At 43.5% G+C, this 20,482-nt stretch overlaps 1 protein-coding gene across 3 annotated transcripts in view; it reads right to left on the bottom strand.

The window, feature by feature from the left end:
* Positions 1 to 8,241: 8,241 nt before the first annotated feature.
* Positions 8,242 to 20,482, bottom strand: part of LOC140076257 (uncharacterized) — a 53,698-nt gene continuing 41,457 nt past the window's right edge. For all 3 annotated transcript variants that reach the window (XM_072122796.1, XM_072122795.1, XM_072122797.1), the window contains exons 10-12: positions 16,807 to 16,896; positions 16,090 to 16,366; positions 8,242 to 9,833 (exon numbers count right to left, since the gene is read on the bottom strand). In XM_072122796.1, the coding sequence (XP_071978897.1) occupies positions 9,604 to 9,833; positions 16,090 to 16,366; positions 16,807 to 16,896 (597 nt within the window). In that variant the 3' untranslated portion in view covers positions 8,242 to 9,603. The remainder of the gene's footprint in view (positions 9,834 to 16,089; positions 16,367 to 16,806; positions 16,897 to 20,482) is intronic.

The raw sequence follows: 20,482 nt of genomic DNA on the forward strand, positions 1-20,482 counted from the left end.
GTGTTTATTGCCGAAGTTGCTCGTGAATTTCATGTTCATCTTGTCACCCTCATTCAAAAATTCAACGAAATCATGGAACTCAGACTCAGATCCGGACCAGGCCATGAACACATCGTCGATGTACCTAAGATATGTATGTATATACTTTATATATGGATTGATGGTGTTTAGAATAAATCTACTTTCGAAAACTGCCAAAAATATATTTGCAAAGGTACATGCGACTGGTGTGCCCATGGCCGTCCCCGTGATCTGGTTAAACCATTGATTATTAAATAAAAAAGAGTTATGGGTCAAGATGAACATGAGAGCTTCACGAACAAAACCGACCAATGATGCACTTTTACCCGCTTTTTGTAAAACCAAACAAATTGCTTCGACTCCCTCTAAGTGTGGAATGCGCGTATAAAGACTTTCGACGTCTATAGACGTGAGCTTGAGGTCTTCCCGCCAAGGGATATTTTCTATAGCCCTCAAGAAAGAATTGGTATCCTTCAAATAGGAAGGTATGTCTGTGAGGATAGGTCTTAATAACCAATCTAAAAATTGTGAGAGAGATTCAGTCACCGAGCCGATCCCGGCCACTATAGGGCGGCCCGGGGGTCGGCTCGGTGACTTATGAATCTTGGGGAGGAAATACCATGAGGGTTTTTTTGGAAATTTTGGAAGGAGTTTTTCAGCTGTCTTAGTTGTCAATATGTTATTTTCTACAGCTTTTCTCAAGATGGTACGTAGCTGTGAAATGTATTTTATAGTTGGATCCCCTTTTAAACGTGTATATGTAATGGGGTCGTTCAGTTGCCTCTCAGCCTCCGCTATATAGTATTCTTTTTGCATGATCACAATATTGCCCCCCTTGTCGGCCGGCTTAATAACCACCGATTTCTCCTTCTTGAGTTTTTGTAGGGCTTTCCATTCTTCACTCGTTAAATTAGGATTTTGGTTGGGATAAATTAAAGCCTTGACATCTCTACAAACTTGTTCATAAAATATATCGATAGCTGAGCCGGCCGGCAAGGGGGGACAAAAGGTGGATCGATTACCGCCTCTAAAATCAGTTATGACTATATCGTTAGAGGCTGATGCATCAAGTTCAACGCCATCATTGTCTCTCAGTAGTAGTTCTAAAACATCTACACAAGTAAGGTCAGTCATGTCAGGAGGGGTGTCGATCTGAAAACCCAAAGGGCCTATACATGGTATCTCACCTTCCAATCTATTGTTTCCTCTAGAGATAGAAGTATTATCAAACATTTTTCTTAATGCTATATTTCTGATAGATTTATATAAATCAACTTGAAACTGTACAAAATCAAAGTCTCTAGGGAAACAAAAATTAAGTCCTTTGGATAAGGCCGATAAACAAGCATTGTCCAGAGTTACTAAGGACAGGTTGATTACATTGGATCCTAGTGGTTCTTGTGAAGCTGGAGATATTGAGGTTATCGCCAGGAAACTTTCTTTCTTTTCTGGCTCGATCTCCATCTTCCTTTTCCTTTTCCGGCCCCTTCCCCTTCGGACTCTACGTCTCGGTTTGTTCCCCCTAAAGGGATATTTCCTGCTGCTGAGATGGGTTCATCTCTATTAATGGTCATCGTGGAGCCGCGGTCCTCCGAGCTGCTAGAATCTGATTCAGTTGTCCAGAAATCAGTTGTTCGATGTTTATTTACTTTATTACGTTTAAATGGTCTCTTGGTTCGCCAAGTGAACACACGACCGGACTCAAAGTCATTTTTATCTCGCATAAACTTATCGCGTTTCTTCTCTTTGATTTCTGCTTGTAAAGGAATTAATCTTTTTTCCAATTTTTTATGGAACATCTCATTCTGCTTATCAGTCAAGCGGGTTCTCAGTTCTGTCTTGGCTCTACACAACTCTAGGGTGACGTATTCATATTCTTCCTCATTTTTGCTTAATACAAGCCTCATTAATTCCAGTGAGCAGGTCAATTGGATGGCATTCCATTTGGCGACAAAAGCTAAATCATCTTGATATTGAGATGCTTCTTTATACGGGCGTAAGCCTCTAGGGGCCCGCTCATGTTCACTATATGTTTTTAGTGATTTGATGGTCCAAAATAGGCGTACTTCTTTTTCAGCCAATTGTGAAATTTTTTGTTCCAACATTCGAGTGCTAAGCACTTGCAACTCATCTTTGCGATCACATTGTTCAAAAAACGTGTTTGCATCCTCCCTGCCGATATTGAATGCGGTGTCACTAGAACCCAGTCCCTGAGTCGTGTCCATTTCCATTTCTTCGAACACTCGGCAAGCGGTCTAATGGTGTGCTCTGACGTGAGTATGACAGTCCATAAAATAGCAACAACAAGATCCAACGGTTGATGTAATTTCCGTATGGAAAGAATCGTCGGCACTACCAAACTCGCATAGGAAGTTCTTGGACAGCCTCATATAATGGCGTTCAGGTAGGGGGTAAAAATCCTAGTGCACGGGTGGTGCTCAGCCAGGAGAGTAAATACATATGCGTCAAAAGATGAAAAAGAAGAGGCGGCACTCACCCAGCTAGGAAAATCTTCTTTTATTCAACACCAAAGCATGGGGCAGGGAGGTGCTACACGCTGTGCAGTCGGCAACGGGCCGTTTCGCGCTCTCTTGCGCTTCGTCTGGCCGTACGGGGGGCGTGAGCGGATGTGGGTGTTTATACCCCTCCGCTGACGTCACCCGTCAAGGAGCGTAATGTGATGTGGGAATTCCCGGGGGTGTGTGCATCCGAAGTGGATGTCACGTGGTCCGGCCATGTCATGTGACCGAAATCGGATAAACAAACACTCCGGACCTACGCGGCTACTAAAATCACGGATACAAAGGTAAATGGGTACATAGTGTTATAAACTCAAATTAACAAAACATATAAAAACACTCCATATGAACAATGTGATATTCAATAAAGAGATGAGTATTATCATTGCATATTATTATCAGCTAAATCCTGGATCATAGAAATACTGCCATATCATTCTTGTCATTCAGGCCAATTGGGCCTTCTGCTTCTGTCCTTAAAATCCATCGCGCCTCACATCTCAACAATTCTCTGTGTCTGTCTCCCCCATTACTATTGATCGGGACCTGTTCAATGCCTGCGAAGGAAAGCACATCTGGATTACCTGCATGGGTCGATCTAACATGTTGTATGAGTCGTGAGGATCCCTTCCCTGTATGTATAGAGCGATAATGTTCTCTGAACCTAACATAGAGGGGTCGGATGGTTTTGCCTATATAGAAACGTCTACAAGGACAAAAAATGACGTAAACTGTATAGTCTGTTTTGCAACTAATGAATTGTTTTACTGACATTATGGTACTCCCAATCCTGAGGATGTTGGTAATAAGATGGAATTTACAAAAATTACAATTATGGCATTGGAAATTACCCTTCGGAGTTTCCCTATCTAGCCAAGTAGTCGTATTTTCCCCGAATCTACTTTTAACCAGCAAATTTTTTATAGTTGGGTTTCGTCTGAAAGCCACAATAGGTGCATTTCTGGTTACTCTCTCTAGGTCGGGGTCCCTCTCTAGAATCCTCCAATTCCTACGTATTACCCTCTTAATGTTTTCCTCATTGGGTCCGAAGTCAAAAGTAAAAGTGAATCTGTCTTTTTTATTATTCTCTCCCTGCTTCTTTCGTTCCCTATACAGGAGCTGTCTCCTATCAAGTCGTAGGGCTTTCTCATATGCTGATCCAATAATTTCATCTGGGTACCCTCTAGCTCTGAGTCTATTTAGCTGATAATAATATGCAATGATAATACTCATCTCTTTATTGAATATCACATTGTTCATATGGAGTGTTTTTATATGTTTTGTTAATTTGAGTTTATAACACTATGTACCCATTTACCTTTGTATCCGTGATTTTAGTAGCCGCGTAGGTCCGGAGTGTTTGTTTATCCGATTTCGGTCACATGACATGGCCGGACCACGTGACATCCACTTCGGATGCACACACCCCCGGGAATTCCCACATCACATTACGCTCCTTGACGGGTGACGTCAGCGGAGGGGTATAAACACCCACATCCGCTCACGCCCCCCGTACGGCCAGACGAAGCGCAAGAGAGCGCGAAACGGCCCGTTGCCGACTGCACAGCGTGTAGCACCTCCCTGCCCCATGCTTTGGTGTTGAATAAAAGAAGATTTTCCTAGCTGGGTGAGTGCCGCCTCTTCTTTTTCATCTTTTGACGCATATGTATTTACTCTCCTGGCTGAGCACCACCCGTGCACTAGGATTTTTACCCCCTACCTGAACGCCATTATATGAGGCTGTCCAAGAACTTCCTATGCGAGTTTGGTAGTGCCGACGATTCTTTCCATACGGAAATTACATCAACCGTTGGATCTTGTTGTTGCTATTTTATGGACTGTCATACTCACGTCAGAGCACACCATTAGACCGCTTGCCGAGTGTTCGAAGAAATGGAAATGGACACGACTCAGGGACTGGGTTCTAGTGACACCGCATTCAATATCGGCAGGGAGGATGCAAACACGTTTTTTGAACAATGTGATCGCAAAGATGAGTTGCAAGTGCTTAGCACTCGAATGTTGGAACAAAAAATTTCACAATTGGCTGAAAAAGAAGTACGCCTATTTTGGACCATCAAATCACTAAAAACATATAGTGAACATGAGCGGGCCCCTAGAGGCTTACGCCCGTATAAAGAAGCATCTCAATATCAAGATGATTTAGCTTTTGTCGCCAAATGGAATGCCATCCAATTGACCTGCTCACTGGAATTAATGAGGCTTGTATTAAGCAAAAATGAGGAAGAATATGAATACGTCACCCTAGAGTTGTGTAGAGCCAAGACAGAACTGAGAACCCGCTTGACTGATAAGCAGAATGAGATGTTCCATAAAAAATTGGAAAAAAGATTAATTCCTTTACAAGCAGAAATCAAAGAGAAGAAACGCGATAAGTTTATGCGAGATAAAAATGACTTTGAGTCCGGTCGTGTGTTCACTTGGCGAACCAAGAGACCATTTAAACGTAATAAAGTAAATAAACATCGAACAACTGATTTCTGGACAACTGAATCAGATTCTAGCAGCTCGGAGGACCGCGGCTCCACGATGACCATTAATAGAGATGAACCCATCTCAGCAGCAGGAAATATCCCTTTAGGGGGAACAAACCGAGACGTAGAGTCCGAAGGGGAAGGGGCCGGAAAAGGAAAAGGAAGATGGAGATCGAGCCAGAAAAGAAAGAAAGTTTCCTGGCGATAACCTCAATATCTCCAGCTTCACAAGAACCACTAGGATCCAATGTAATCAACCTGTCCTTAGTAACTCTGGACAATGCTTGTTTATCGGCCTTATCCAAAGGACTTAATTTTTGTTTCCCTAGAGACTTTGATTTTGTACAGTTTCAAGTTGATTTATATAAATCTATCAGAAATATAGCATTAAGAAAAATGTTTGATAATACTTCTATCTCTAGAGGAAACAATAGATTGGAAGGTGAGATACCATGTATAGGCCCTTTGGGTTTTCAGATCGACACCCCTCCTGACATGACTGACCTTACTTGTGTAGATGTTTTAGAACTACTACTGAGAGACAATGATGGCGTTGAACTTGATGCATCAGCCTCTAACGATATAGTCATAACTGATTTTAGAGGCGGTAATCGATCCACCTTTTGTCCCCCCTTGCCGGCCGGCTCAGCTATCGATATATTTTATGAACAAGTTTGTAGAGATGTCAAGGCTTTAATTTATCCCAACCAAAATCCTAATTTAACGAGTGAAGAATGGAAAGCCCTACAAAAACTCAAGAAGGAGAAATCGGTGGTTATTAAGCCGGCCGACAAGGGGGGCAATATTGTGATCATGCAAAAAGAATACTATATAGCGGAGGCTGAGAGGCAACTGAACGACCCCATTACATATACACGTTTAAAAGGGGATCCAACTATAAAATACATTTCACAGCTACGTACCATCTTGAGAAAAGCTGTAGAAAATAACATATTGACAACTAAGACAGCTGAAAAACTCCTTCCAAAATTTCCAAAAAAACCCTCATGGTATTTCCTCCCCAAGATTCATAAGTCACCGAGCCGACCCCCGGGCCGCCCTATAGTGGCCGGGATCGGCTCGGTGACTGAATCTCTCTCACAATTTTTAGATTGGTTATTAAGACCTATCCTCACAGACATACCTTCCTATTTGAAGGATACCAATTCTTTCTTGAGGGCTATAGAAAATATCCCTTGGCGGGAAGACCTCAAGCTCACGTCTATAGACGTCGAAAGTCTTTATACGCGCATTCCACACTTAGAGGGAGTCGAAGCAATTTGTTTGGTTTTACAAAAAGCGGGTAAAAGTGCATCATTGGTCGGTTTTGTTCGTGAAGCTCTCATGTTCATCTTGACCCATAACTCTTTTTTATTTAATAATCAATGGTTTAACCAGATCACGGGGACGGCCATGGGCACACCAGTCGCATGTACCTTTGCAAATATATTTTTGGCAGTTTTCGAAAGTAGATTTATTCTAAACACCATCAATCCATATATAAAGTATATACATACATATCTTAGGTACATCGACGATGTGTTCATGGCCTGGTCCGGATCTGAGTCTGAGTTCCATGATTTCGTTGAATTTTTGAATGAGGGTGACAAGATGAACATGAAATTCACGAGCAACTTCGGCAATAAACACCTTGAATTTTTGGACGTCCAGGTGGACATTGTTGTTGACCGTATTCAAGTCAGTGGCTACCGTAAGCCCACAGCCACTAACGCGTTATTGCATTTTGATAGTGCACACCCCGATCATGTTAAAAAAGCCGTACCATACGGACAATTTGTCCGACTGAGACGCATTAATGATACTGAGGACTCCTTCCAAGCACAAGCTCTCGAATTGAGGGATAGACTCAGAGCTAGAGGGTACCCAGATGAAATTATTGGATCAGCATATGAGAAAGCCCTACGACTTGATAGGAGACAGCTCCTGTATAGGGAACGAAAGAAGCAGGGAGAGAATAATAAAAAAGACAGATTCACTTTTACTTTTGACTTCGGACCCAATGAGGAAAACATTAAGAGGGTAATACGTAGGAATTGGAGGATTCTAGAGAGGGACCCCGACCTAGAGAGAGTAACCAGAAATGCACCTATTGTGGCTTTCAGACGAAACCCAACTATAAAAAATTTGCTGGTTAAAAGTAGATTCGGGGAAAATACGACTACTTGGCTAGATAGGGAAACTCCGAAGGGTAATTTCCAATGCCATAATTGTAATTTTTGTAAATTCCATCTTATTACCAACATCCTCAGGATTGGGAGTACCATAATGTCAGTAAAACAATTCATTAGTTGCAAAACAGACTATACAGTTTACGTCATTTTTTGTCCTTGTAGACGTTTCTATATAGGCAAAACCATCCGACCCCTCTATGTTGGGTTCAGAGAACATTATCGCTCTATACATACAGGGAAGGGATCCTCACGACTCATACAACATGTTAGATCGACCCATGCAGGTAATCCAGATGTGCTTTCCTTCGCAGGCATTGAACAGGTCCCGATCAATAGTAATGGGGGAGACAGACACAGAGAATTGTTGAGATGTGAGGCGCGATGGATTTTAAGGACAGAAGCAGAAGGCCCAATTGGCCTGAATGACAAGAATGATATGGCAGTATTTCTATGATCCAGGATTTAGCTGATAATAATATGCAATGATAATACTCATCTCTTTATTGAATATCACATTGTTCATATGGAGTGTTTTTATATGTTTTGTTAATTTGAGTTTATAACACTATGTACCCATTTACCTTTGTATCCGTGATTTTAGTAGCCGCGTAGGTCCGGAGTGTTTGTTTATCCGATTTCGGTCACATGACATGGCCGGACCACGTGACATCCACTTCGGATGCACACACCCCCGGGAATTCCCACATCACATTACGCTCCTTGACGGGTGACGTCAGCGGAGGGGTATAAACACCCACATCCGCTCACGCCCCCCGTACGGCCAGACGAAGCGCAAGAGAGCGCGAAACGGCCCGTTGCCGACTGCACAGCGTGTAGCACCTCCCTGCCCCATGCTTTGGTGTTGAATAAAAGAAGATTTTCCTAGCTGGGTGAGTGCCGCCTCTTCTTTTTCATCTTTTGACGAAACAGATGTAATGTCTGCCGTTTTATGCCAAGGTGTAAGAATTTCTCCTCGAAACAGGATAACAAAACAAGGAACATCAAGACGTTTATTAATTGTAACACAAGATACATTGTATATCTGGCCTGTTGTAATTTGTGCAATATACAGTATATTGGCAGCACCAATCGCCAATAGCCGAACAAATAACAGATGGATCCCTCAGAGAAAACATAAAAAAAACCATACAAAGTCTATCCAAACACATGATGGAGATTTTTCCTCATTAGAAGTCAGGGGTACTGAAAGGGTTACAACCACGGCAAGGGAAGGAGACCGAACACATAAAACGCAAACTCGAGAAATGTCTTGGAAATTAACTTTGGAAACTAGAATTCCCAAAGTCTTAAACAGCAAAACAGATGTAATGTATTAATACTGACATTCCTTGTGGGAGGTTTTATCCTACAATTTGTTGTTTTTGCGCCTAATATTACGTACATAAGAATATGAATTAATTTGCCTGTACTCCAGTAGACCGATGGTGTTATATATCTTTATACACAATATTTGTGTCTATATTATGTCTTTGTATACCCAATCTCGTGTTGCATTGCTGCGATGTTTGCGCATGTGCTAATGATCTGTGTGTTCCTGCACCTGGTCAGTCACTCCATGGCAGGTAACACCACTCACATCATCAATAAGGACTGAATGCTAAGAGTCCGAAACGCGTGGATCTGATTTTGGACAACATGCAAGACGTGACCATGCGTTTCTAACTATATGGAATAAAATTCATCGTTTTTAAGAAGGGTTATTATAATTTTTCTTCTCTGTAATTTTCCTGCTTATAATATCTTTCACTACGATCCCTCATCACTGTAACAACCCCTCAGCTGTGTTTGTTGGGTGAGGCATTGGAGATGAACATATAGATTTGGTAGAATTTCTTGTCATTTTATCGCAGATTTTGGCAGATCTGTAACCTTTAAGATTCATCCCAAACAAACCACTAGATGGGAAAATTAGAGGCCAGGAGAGAGGCCATGAAACCCGGATAGATGGACAGGTGCTCGGTACCGCAGTCAATGGCTCGCTCTATGGAGGAGTAGGAGGAGCCCACTATGGAGAGGCAATCATCAACCTGAGCTTTTCAGAGCTGACCACCTACCTCCCCAAAGTCCTTGACCACGACCAATGGTACCAGGTTCCTGTCCCAATTATATAAGAGGTGGTGATATATAAGTTTTAAGAGAAATTGAGGCACGGTCAATAAAGACTAAATCTAAACACATTCTGGTAAATGTCCTCCTCGTCACCAGGTTTGGAAGTGTTGTCACCTCCATGTCTTAGAAGAAGTTTGGCCTTAGATAAATATAATCTCCAGAGATTTCCCCAGATCCACATTTATTATTTGGAGTTATTGGGTTTTTAGGGATCAGAGAAACTATAAATAAAGTCTGTGATGAATTTCAGGTCAGAATTTTCTTTATACCATTTAATTTTTCTCTTGTTGATTTTCTCATTTTGCTTCCATCTTTGCCCTGGTTTTGCTGCTCCACCTCCTTCTTCTCTGTTGCTGTAAAGAGAAAGATCTCGACCACCAGTTTAGAGAGGCTGGGCTGCTTCTCCATGAGCTTCTGCTTCAACTTGTCTCGACTGTCATCGAGGTCATCAATCACCACCATCAGCCTCTTCTTCCCTGGACCAGTCACAGAAAGAAGATCCATCACGTCAACAGGTAAACGAGAAGAGGAACAGATGAAGAGGACAAGACATGAGGTAGTGAGAACATTGGAAGAGATAAAGAAGAGAAGATGTGGAGAGAACTGTAGAGGTAGATGGAAGAAGAGACGACTCAAGGACGGAGAAGAGGAGGAGGACAAGACATGAGGTAGTGAGAACATTGGAAGAGATAAAGAAGAGAAGATGAGGAGAGAACTGTAGAGGTAGATGGAAGAAGAGACGACTCACAGACGGAGAAGAGGAAGAGGACAAGACATGAAGTAGTGAGAACATTGGAAGAGATAAAGAAGAGAAGATGTGGAGAGAAGTGTAGAGGTAGATGGAAGAAGAGACGACTCAATAACGGAGAAGAGGAAGAGGACAAGACATGAGGTAGTGAGAACATTGGAAGAGAGAAAGATGAAGATGAGGAGAGAAGTGTAGAGGTAGATGGAAGAAGAGACGACTCAATAACGGAGAAGAGGAAGAGGACAAGACATGAAGTAGTGAGAACATTGGAAGAGATAAAGAAGAGAAGATGAGGAGAGAAGTGTAGAGGTAGATGGAAGAAGAGACGACTCAAGGACGGAGAAGAGGAGGAGGACAAGACATGAGGTAGTGAGAACATTGGAAGAGATAAAGAAGAGAAGATGAGGAGAGAACTGTAGAGGTAGATGGAAGAAGAGACGACTCACAGACGGAGAAGAGGAAGAGGACAAGACATAAAGTAGTGAGAACATTGGAAGAGATAAAGAAGAGAAGATGTGGAGAGAAGTGTAGAGGTAGATGGAAGAAGAGACGACTCAATAACGGAGAAGAGGAAGAGGACAAGACATGAGGTAGTGAGAACATTGGAAGAGAGAAAGATGAAGATGAGGAGAGAAGTGTAGAGGTAGATGGAAGAAGAGACGACTCAATAACGGAGAAGAGGAAGAGGACAAGACATGAAGTAGTGAGAACATTGGAAGAGATAAAGAAGAGAAGATGAGGAGAGAAGTGTAGAGGTAGATGGAAGAAGAGACGACTCAAGGACGGAGAAGAGGAAGAGGACAAGACATGAGGTAGTGAGAACATTGGAAGAGATAAAGAAGAGAAGATGAGGAGAGAAGTGTAGAGGTAGATGGAAGAAGAGACGACTCAATAACGGAGAAGAGGAAGAGGACAAGACATGATGTAGTGAGAACATTGGAAGAGATAAAGAAGAGAAGATGAGGAGAGAAGTGTAGAGGTAGATGGAAGAAGAGACGACTCAAGGACGGAGAAGAGGAAGAGGACAAGACATGAGGTAGTGAGAACATTGGAAGAGATAAAGAAGAGAAGATGAGGAGAGAACTGTAGAGGTAGATGGAAGAAGAGACGACTCACAGACGGAGAAGAGGAAGAGGACAAGACATAAAGTAGTGAGAACATTGGAAGAGATAAAGAAGAGAAGATGTGGAGAGAAGTGTAGAGGTAGATGGAAGAAGAGACGACTCAATAACGGAGAAGAGGAAGAGGACAAGACATGAGGTAGTGAGAACATTGGAAGAGAGAAAGATGAAGATGAGGAGAGAAGTGTAGAGGTAGATGGAAGAAGAGACGACTCAATAACGGAGAAGAGGAAGAGGACAAGACATGAAGTAGTGAGAACATTGGAAGAGATAAAGAAGAGAAGATGAGGAGAGAAGTGTAGAGGTAGATGGAAGAAGAGACGACTCAAGGACGGAGAAGAGGAGGAGGACAAGACATGAGGTAGTGAGAACATTGGAAGAGATAAAGAAGAGAAGATGAGGAGAGAACTGTAGAGGTAGATGGAAGAAGAGACGACTCACAGACGGAGAAGAGGAAGAGGACAAGACATGAAGTAGTGAGAACATTGGAAGAGATAAAGAAGAGAAGATGTGGAGAGAAGTGTAGAGGTAGATGGAAGAAGAGACGACTCAATAACGGAGAAGAGGAAGAGGACAAGACATGAGGTAGTGAGAACATTGGAAGAGATAAAGAAGAGAAGATGTGGAGAGAACTGTAGAGGTAGATGGAAGAAGAGACGACTCACAGACGGAGAAGAGGAGGAGGACAAGACATGAGGTAGTGAGAACATTGGAAGAGATAAAGAAGAGAAGATGAGGAGAGAAGTGTAGAGGTAGATGGAAGAAGAGACGACTCACAGACGGAGAAGAGGAGGAGGACAAGACATGAGCTAGTGAGAACATTGGAAGAGATAAAGAAGAGAAGATGAGGAGAGAAGTGTAGAGGTAGATGGAAGAAGAGACGACTCAATAACGGAGAAGAGGAAGAGGACAAGACATGAGGTAGTGAGAACATTGGAAGAGATAAAGAAGAGAAGATGTGGAGAGAAGTGTAGAGGTAGATGGAAGAAGAGACGACTCACAGACGGAGAAGAGGAGGAGGACAAGACATGAGGTAGTGAGAACATTGGAAGAGAGAAAGATGAAGATGTGGAGAGAAGTGTAGAGGTAGATGGAAGAAGAGACGACTCACAGACGGAGAAGAGGAAGAGGACAAGACATGAAGTAGTGAGAACATTGGAAGAGAGAAAGATGAAGATGTGGAGAGAAGTGTAGAGGTAGATGGAAGAAGAGACGACTCACAGACGGAGAAGAGGAGGAGGACAAGACATGAGCTAGTGAGAACATTGGAAGAGATAAAGAAGAGAAGATGAGGAGAGAAGTGTAGAGGTAGATGGAAGAAGAGACGACTCAATAACGGAGAAGAGGAAGAGGACAAGACATGAGGTAGTGAGAACATTGGAAGAGATAAAGAAGAGAAGATGTGGAGAGAACTGTAGAGGTAGATGGAAGAAGAGACGACTCACAGACGGAGAAGAGGAGGAGGACAAGACATGAGGTAGTGAGAACATTGGAAGAGATAAAGAAGAGAAGATGAGGAGAGAAGTGTAGAGGTAGATGGAAGAAGAGACGACTCAATAACGGAGAAGAGGAAGAGGACAAGACATGAGGTAGTGAGAACATTGGAAGAGATAAAGAAGAGAAGATGTGGAGAGAAGTGTAGAGGTAGATGGAAGAAGAGACGACTCACAGACGGAGAAGAGGAGGAGGACAAGACATGAAGAAGTGAAAACATTGGAAGAGATAAATAAGAGAAGATGTGGAGAGAAGTGTAGAGGTAGATGGAAGAAGAGACGACTCACAGACGGAGAAGAGGAAGAGGACAAGACATGAGGTAGTGAGAACATTGGAAGAGATAAATAAGAGAAGATGTGGAGAGAAGTGTAGAGGTAGATGGAAGAAGAGACGACTCACAGACGGAGAAGAGGAAGAGGACAAGACATGAGGTAGTGAGAACATTGGAAGAGATAAAGAAGAGAAGATGAGGAGAGAAGTGTAGAGGTAGATGGAAGAAGAGACGACTCACAGACGGAGAAGAGGAAGAGGACAAGACATGAAGTAGTGAGAACATTGGAAGAGATAAAGAAGAGAAGATGAGGAGAGAAGTGTAGAGGTAGATGGAAGAAGAGACGACTCAAGGACGGAGAAGAGGAAGAGGACAAGACATGAGGTAGTGAGAACATTGGAAGAGAGAAAGATGAAGATGTGGAGAGAAGTGTAGAGGTAGATGGAAGAAGAGACGACTCAAGGACGGAGAAGAGGAAGAGGACAAGACATGAGGTAGTGAGAACATTGGAAGAGAGAAAGATGAAGATGTGGAGAGAAGTGTAGAGGTAGATGGAAGAAGAGACGACTCAATAACGGAGAAGAGGAAGAGGACAAGACATGAGGTAGTGAGAACATTGGAAGAGATAAAGAAGAGAAGATGAGGAGAGAAGTGTAGAGGTAGATGGAAGAAGAGACGACGCAAGGACGGAGAAGAGGAAGAGGACAAGACATGAGGTAGTGAGAACATTGGAAGAGGTAAAGATGAAGATGTGGATAAAAGTCTAAAGACAGATGTGAGAACAGAAGAAGATTGAAGGAAAAAGAAGAGGACAAGACATGAAGCGGTGAGAACATTGGAAGTGAAAGAAAAGAAGATGCAGAGAGAAGTGTAGAGGTAGATGGAAGAGGAGATGACTGAAGGAAGGAGAAGAGGAGGAGGACAAGACATTTCTAGAGAGTAATAAGAATGCAGGGAGAGAGAAAGATGAAGAGGAGATGAAGAGAGAAGTATAGAGATAGATAGAAGAAGAGAAGACTGGAGGAAGGAGAAGATGAAAGAGACACTAAATCCACATGAAGGTACATATGAAGAAGAATGTTCAAGAAAGTGGTAAGGACACAGGAAGAGAGAAATATGAAGAGGAAATACAGATAAACATATGGAGATATATGGAAAAAGAAAGGAAGAATGAAGGAAAGAGAAGACAATGAAAAAGTCGGATTATACGTCCATTATCATCATGAAAAACAACAAACACAGTGGGGCAGATTTACTTACCCGGTCCAGTCGTGATCCAGCGGCGTGTTCTCCGATGCTGATTCGGGTTCTGCCGGGATTCACTAAGGTCGTGCTCCCGATGTCCACCAGGTGTCGCTGCTGCGCTGAAGTCCGCCAGAATTCACCTCCTCCGTCCCGGTGTATGTGAGTGCTATGCTTGCGACACAAATAGTTTTTTAAATACCGCGGTTTTTCCGAATCTGTCGGGTTTTCCGATGGACACGCCCCCCGATTTCTGTCGTGTGAAAGCCGGAGCCGATGCGCCACAATCCAATCGCGTGCGCCAAAATCCCGGGGCAGTTCGGCGCAAATCGGATACAATTCGGGAAACCCGACGAAAATGCGCGTTTCGGACCCTTAGTAATTTTTACATTAGTATTTAGTATATTAAAAACGTGTCCGTAATATTTACAAGAAGAAGCAAAAGAGCCAATTCTCATCTATTATACAAATATTTGTATCCAGTTTATGATCAGAATTATGAAACCTACACGTACAAATCATTGGGATCTTCATGTTATATGTGTAATAATGGATTCTTTGTTGATATTATCATGTTCCTGTGGGCCAGACCCAGTACTATCTGCTTGATGTTCCGTACACGTCTATACTAGTAGCTTCTATTCTTCTCTGCATTTCACATTGTAGAAGAGTCTATGGAGCACATTTACTTACCCGGTCCATTCGTGATCCTGCGGCGGGTTCTCCGACGCTGATTCGGGTCTTCCCGCGATTCACTAAGGTAGTGCGCCCGATGTCCACCAGGTGTCGCTGCTGCGCTGAAGTCACTGGAGTTCACCAAGCTATCCTGGGTGCAGGTAAGTGCAAAATACAGCGTTTTTTCTGAATCCGTAGGGTTTTTCGACGACCATGCCCCCCCCCATTTCCATCACGTGCATGCCAGCGCCAATGCGCCACAATCCGATCGCGTGCGCCAAATACCTTGGGCAATTCGGCCCAAAACTGTAATTTTCAGGCAACCCGACGAAAAAATGCGATTCGAGCCCTTAGTAAATAGCCCCTAATATTTTGTGTAGGTTGCCAATATTACCCAGCTGACTGGTGTCAGGGCTGCAGTTTTGTCACTATGTAGTGCATTGAGCTGTCTGTTCCTGCCTTCTGCCATGTAGTAGTGGATCTGATACTCCAGGTGTCTCCTGCCATGTATCAGCTTCTTATATCTCATCACTATCGTTGTTATCCTGACATAATACTTCATGGATGGATGGATGGATGGATGGACATTCCTGTCCCATTTCATGGTTTTTCATGAAGGACAAACAGAAGAAGAAAAGGAAACAAGATGGAAACATGTGTGAAGTATAAAGAGGAGAAGGATGGGAACAAAGAAGACATATAGGGGGTCATTTACTAAGGGCCCGATTCGCGTTTTCCCAACGTGTTACCCGAATATTTCCGATTTGCGCCGATTTTCCCTGTATTGCCCCGGGATTTTGGAGCACGTGATTGGATTGGATTGTGGCGCATCGGCGCTGGCATGCACGCGATGGAAATCGGGGGGCGTGGCCGAGCGAAAACCCGACGGATTCGGAAAAACCGCCGCATTTAAAAAAGAAATGTGTCACTTGGGACACACTTACCTTCACTTGGTCCGGGTCGGTAAACTCCAGCGCGTTCAGATGCTTTTCAGCACAGCAGCGCCACCTGGTGTACGGCGGAGGAACTGCCTTGATGAATCCCGGCCGGACCCGAATCCAACGCAGAGAACGCGCCGCTGGATCGCGAACGGACCGGGTAAGTAAATCTGCCCCATAATGTTACCCTTTCCTAAAGGGAACCCATGAAGCTCATGTGACAGATCACATCCGGCCTCTCACCAAGTTTGAATGACAGTTTCTCCAGCTCCTCGTGATACATGGAACCAGCGTCGGTGAGTCGGATCTTCCCGTTCCTCACACTGTGATATAGGATCCCAAACTTGCTCTTATAGGCCGTCTCTCTGATCGCCTCCTTATCATAATCAGAAATCTTATGGCATAGAACATTCCGGCTCCCAAAATCCTCCGATGTCAGGAGTCTTCTCAACCAGGCGTAGTCACCCTCCTCAGATCTGGAGAAGATGCCGATGGTGGCTCTCGATGGAGGTGGTCTGGACTAGAGACAAGCCAATGGATGTGTTAAGAGAAATCTCATAACGTTAAAGGGGTTGACACTTGTTTTACTCTTGGAGGGGATCTTCCAATACATTCCACATATTTCCACAGTTTAGGGGATACATATCTAGTGGTTTGAGCCACAGTTTAACCTGTGGTCTAGTGGTCTTATGCGGCAGCGAAACATGAAACTTCTAGTTTTTAAGGGGAGGTTAAAGGGCTCTAAGGTCCCATTCTGCAAATTGCTGGGGCTCCCAGTGGACAGACCCCGTGACCACACATTTATTCCCTATATTATGAGTATGGTATGGTGTGTGGGGGGGGGGTGCTGCCTGGTAGTTATAGGGGAATTGTAACTAACACAATTGGGGGCATTTCTATGACATAAATAAAGGAGGGGCTTTAATTCTTTTTCAGCTACGAAGACATTGTGGAACTTACTGGTCCCATGACGGAGGCCAGGAGTGCAGGAGGATCCCTGTAAGGTGGAGGACTCCGCCTCTCTACAGATGGATGGCCGATGGCTCCTCTCTGTAAAATAAAGGTAAAAACCAAAATTACATTGAATTAAACCTAAATGGAAAAAATAGTCATAGATGGACACATTACACCAGGTCTATACTGGGTGTAGTCATAGATGGATACATTATACCAGGTCTATACTGGGTGTAGTCGTAGATGTACACATTACACCAGGTGTATACTGGGTGTAGCCATAGATGGACACATTACACCAGGTGTATACTGGGTGTAGTCATAGATGGATACATTATACCAGGTCTATACTGGGTGTAGTCATAGATGGACACATTACACCAGGTCTATACTGGGTGTAGTCATAGATGGACACATTACACCAGGTCTATACTGGGTGTAGTCATAGATGGACACATTACACCAGGTCTATACTGGGTGTAGTCATAGATGGACACATTACACCAGGTCTATACTAGGTGTAGTCATAGATGGACACATTACACCAGGTCTATACTGGGTGTAGTCATAGATGGACACATTGCACCAGGTCTATACTGGGTGTAGTCATAGATGGACACATTACACAAGGTCTATACTGGGTGTAGCCATAGATGGACACATTACACAAGGTCTTTACTGGGTGTAGCCATAGATGGACACATTACACCAGGTCTATACTGGGTGTAGCCATAGATGGACACATTACACCAGGTCTATACTGGGTGTAGTCATAGATGGACACATTACAGCAGGTCTATACTGGGTGTAGTCATAGATGGACACATTACAGCAGGTCTATACTGGGTGTAGCCATAGATGGACACATTACAGCAGGTCTATACTGGGTGTAGCCATAGATGGACACATTACACCAGGTGTATACTGGGTGTAGCCATAGATGGACACATTACACCAGGTGTATACTGGGTGTAGCCATAGATGTACACATTACACCAGGTGTATACTGGGTGTAGTCATAGATGGACACATTACACCAGGTCTATACTGGGTGTAGCCATAGATGGACACATTACACCAGGTCTATACTGGGTGTAGCCATATATGGACACATTACACCAGGTCTATACTGGGTGTAGTCATAGATGGACACATTACACTAGGTCTATACTGGGTGTAGTCATAGATGGACACATTACACCAGGTCTATACTGGGTGTAGTCATAGATGGACACATTACACCAGGTCTATACTGGGTGTAGTCATAGATGGACACATTACACCAGGTCTATACTAGGTGTAGTCATAGATGGACACATTACACCAGGTCTATACTGGGTGTAGTCATAGATGGACACATTGCACCAGGTCTATACTGGGTGTAGTCATAGATGGACACATTACACCAGGTGTATACTGGGTGTAGTCATAGATGGACACATTACACAAGGTCTATACTGGGTGTAGCCATAGATGGACACATTACACAAGGTCTTTACTGGGTGTAGCCATAGATGGACACATTACACCAGGTCTATACTGGGTGTAGCCATAGATGGACACATTACACCAGGTCTATACTGGGTGTAGTCATAGATGGACACATTACAGCAGGTCTATACTGGGTGTAGTCATAGATGGACACATTACACCAGGTCTATACTGGGTGTAGCCATAGATGGACACATTACACCAGGTGTATACTGGGTGTAGCCATAGATGTACACATTACAGCAGGTCTATACTGGGTGTAGTCATAGATGGACACATTACAGCAGGTCTATACTGGGTGTAGTCATAGATGGACACATTACACCAGGTCTATACTGGGTGTAGTCATAGATGGACACATTACAGCAGGTCTATACTGGGTGTAGCCATAGATGGACACATTACAGCAGGTCTATACTGGGTGTAGTCATAGATGGACACATTACAGCAGGTCTATACTGGGTGTAGTCATAGATGGACACATTACACCAGGTCTATACTGGGTGTAGTCATAGATGGACACATTACAGCAGGTCTATACTGGGTGTAGCCATAGATGGACACATTACAGCAGGTCTATACTGGGTGTAGCCATAGATGGACACATTACACCAGGTGTATACTGGGTGTAGCCATAGATGGACACATTACACCAGGTCTATACTGGGTGTAGCCATAGATGGACACATTACACCAGGTCTATACTGGGTGTAGCCATATATGGACACATTACACCAGGTCTATACTGGGTGTAGTCATAGATGGACACATTACACTAGGTCTATACTGGGTGTAGTCATAGATGGACACATTACACCAGGTCTATACTGGGTGTAGTCATAGATGGACACATTACACCAGGTCTATACTGGGTGTAGTCATAGATGGACACATTATACCAGGTCTATACTGGGTGTAGTCATAGATGGACACATTACACCAGGTCTATACTGGGTGTAGTCATAGATGGACACATTACACCAGGTCTATACTGGGTGTAGTCATAGATGGACACATTACACCAGGTCTATACTGGGTGTAGTCATAGATGGACACATTACACCAGGTCTATACTGGGTGTAGTCATAGATGGACACATTACACCAGGTCTATACTGGGTGTAGTCATAGATGGACACATTACACCAGGTCTATACTGGGTGTAGTCATAGATGGACACATTACACCAGGTCTATACTGGGTGTAGTCATAGATGGACACATTACACCAGGTCTATACTTGGTGTAGTCATAGATGGACACATTACACCAGGTCTATACTGGGTGTAGTCATAGATGGACACATTATACCAGGTCTATACTGGGTGTAGTCATAGATGGACACATTACACAAGGTCTATACTGGGTGTAGCCATAGATGGACACATTACACCAGGTGTATACTGGGTGTAGCCATAGATGGACACATTACACCAGGTCTATACTGGGTGTAGCCATAGATGGACACATTACAACAGGTCTATACTGGTTGTAGCCATAAATGGACACGTTATACCAGGTCTATACTTGGTGTAGTGATAGATGGACACATTACACCAGGTCTATATTGGGTGTAGTCATAGATGGACACATTACACCAGGTCTATATTCGGTGTAGTCATAGATGGACACATTACACCAGGTCTATACTGGGTGTAGTCATAGATGGACACATTACACCAGGTCTATACTGGGTGTAGTCATAGATGGACACATTACACCAGGTCTATACTGGGTGTAGTCATAGATGGACACATTACACCAGGTCTATACTGGGTGTAGCCATAGATGGACACATTACACCAGGTCTATACTGGGTGTAGTCATAGATGGACACATTACACCAGGTCTATACTGGGTGTAGTCATAGATGGACACATTACAGCAGGTCTATACTGGGTGTAGCCATAGATGGACACATTACACCAGGTCTATACTGGGTGTAGCCTTAGATGGACACATTACACCAGGTCTATACTGGGTGTAGTCATAGATGGACACATTACACCAGGTCTATACTGGGTGTAGTCATAGATGGACACATTACACCAGGTCTATACTGGGTGTAGTCATAGATGGACACATTACACCAGGTCTATACTGGGTGTAGTCATAGATGGACACATTACACCAGGTCTATACTGGGTGTAGTCATAGATGGACACATTACACCAGGTCTATACTGGGTGTAGT

The sequence above is a fragment of the Engystomops pustulosus genome, chromosome 8, assembly GCF_040894005.1.
Source record: "Engystomops pustulosus chromosome 8, aEngPut4.maternal, whole genome shotgun sequence".
In the NCBI taxonomy this organism is placed as follows: Eukaryota; Metazoa; Chordata; class Amphibia; order Anura; family Leptodactylidae; genus Engystomops; species Engystomops pustulosus.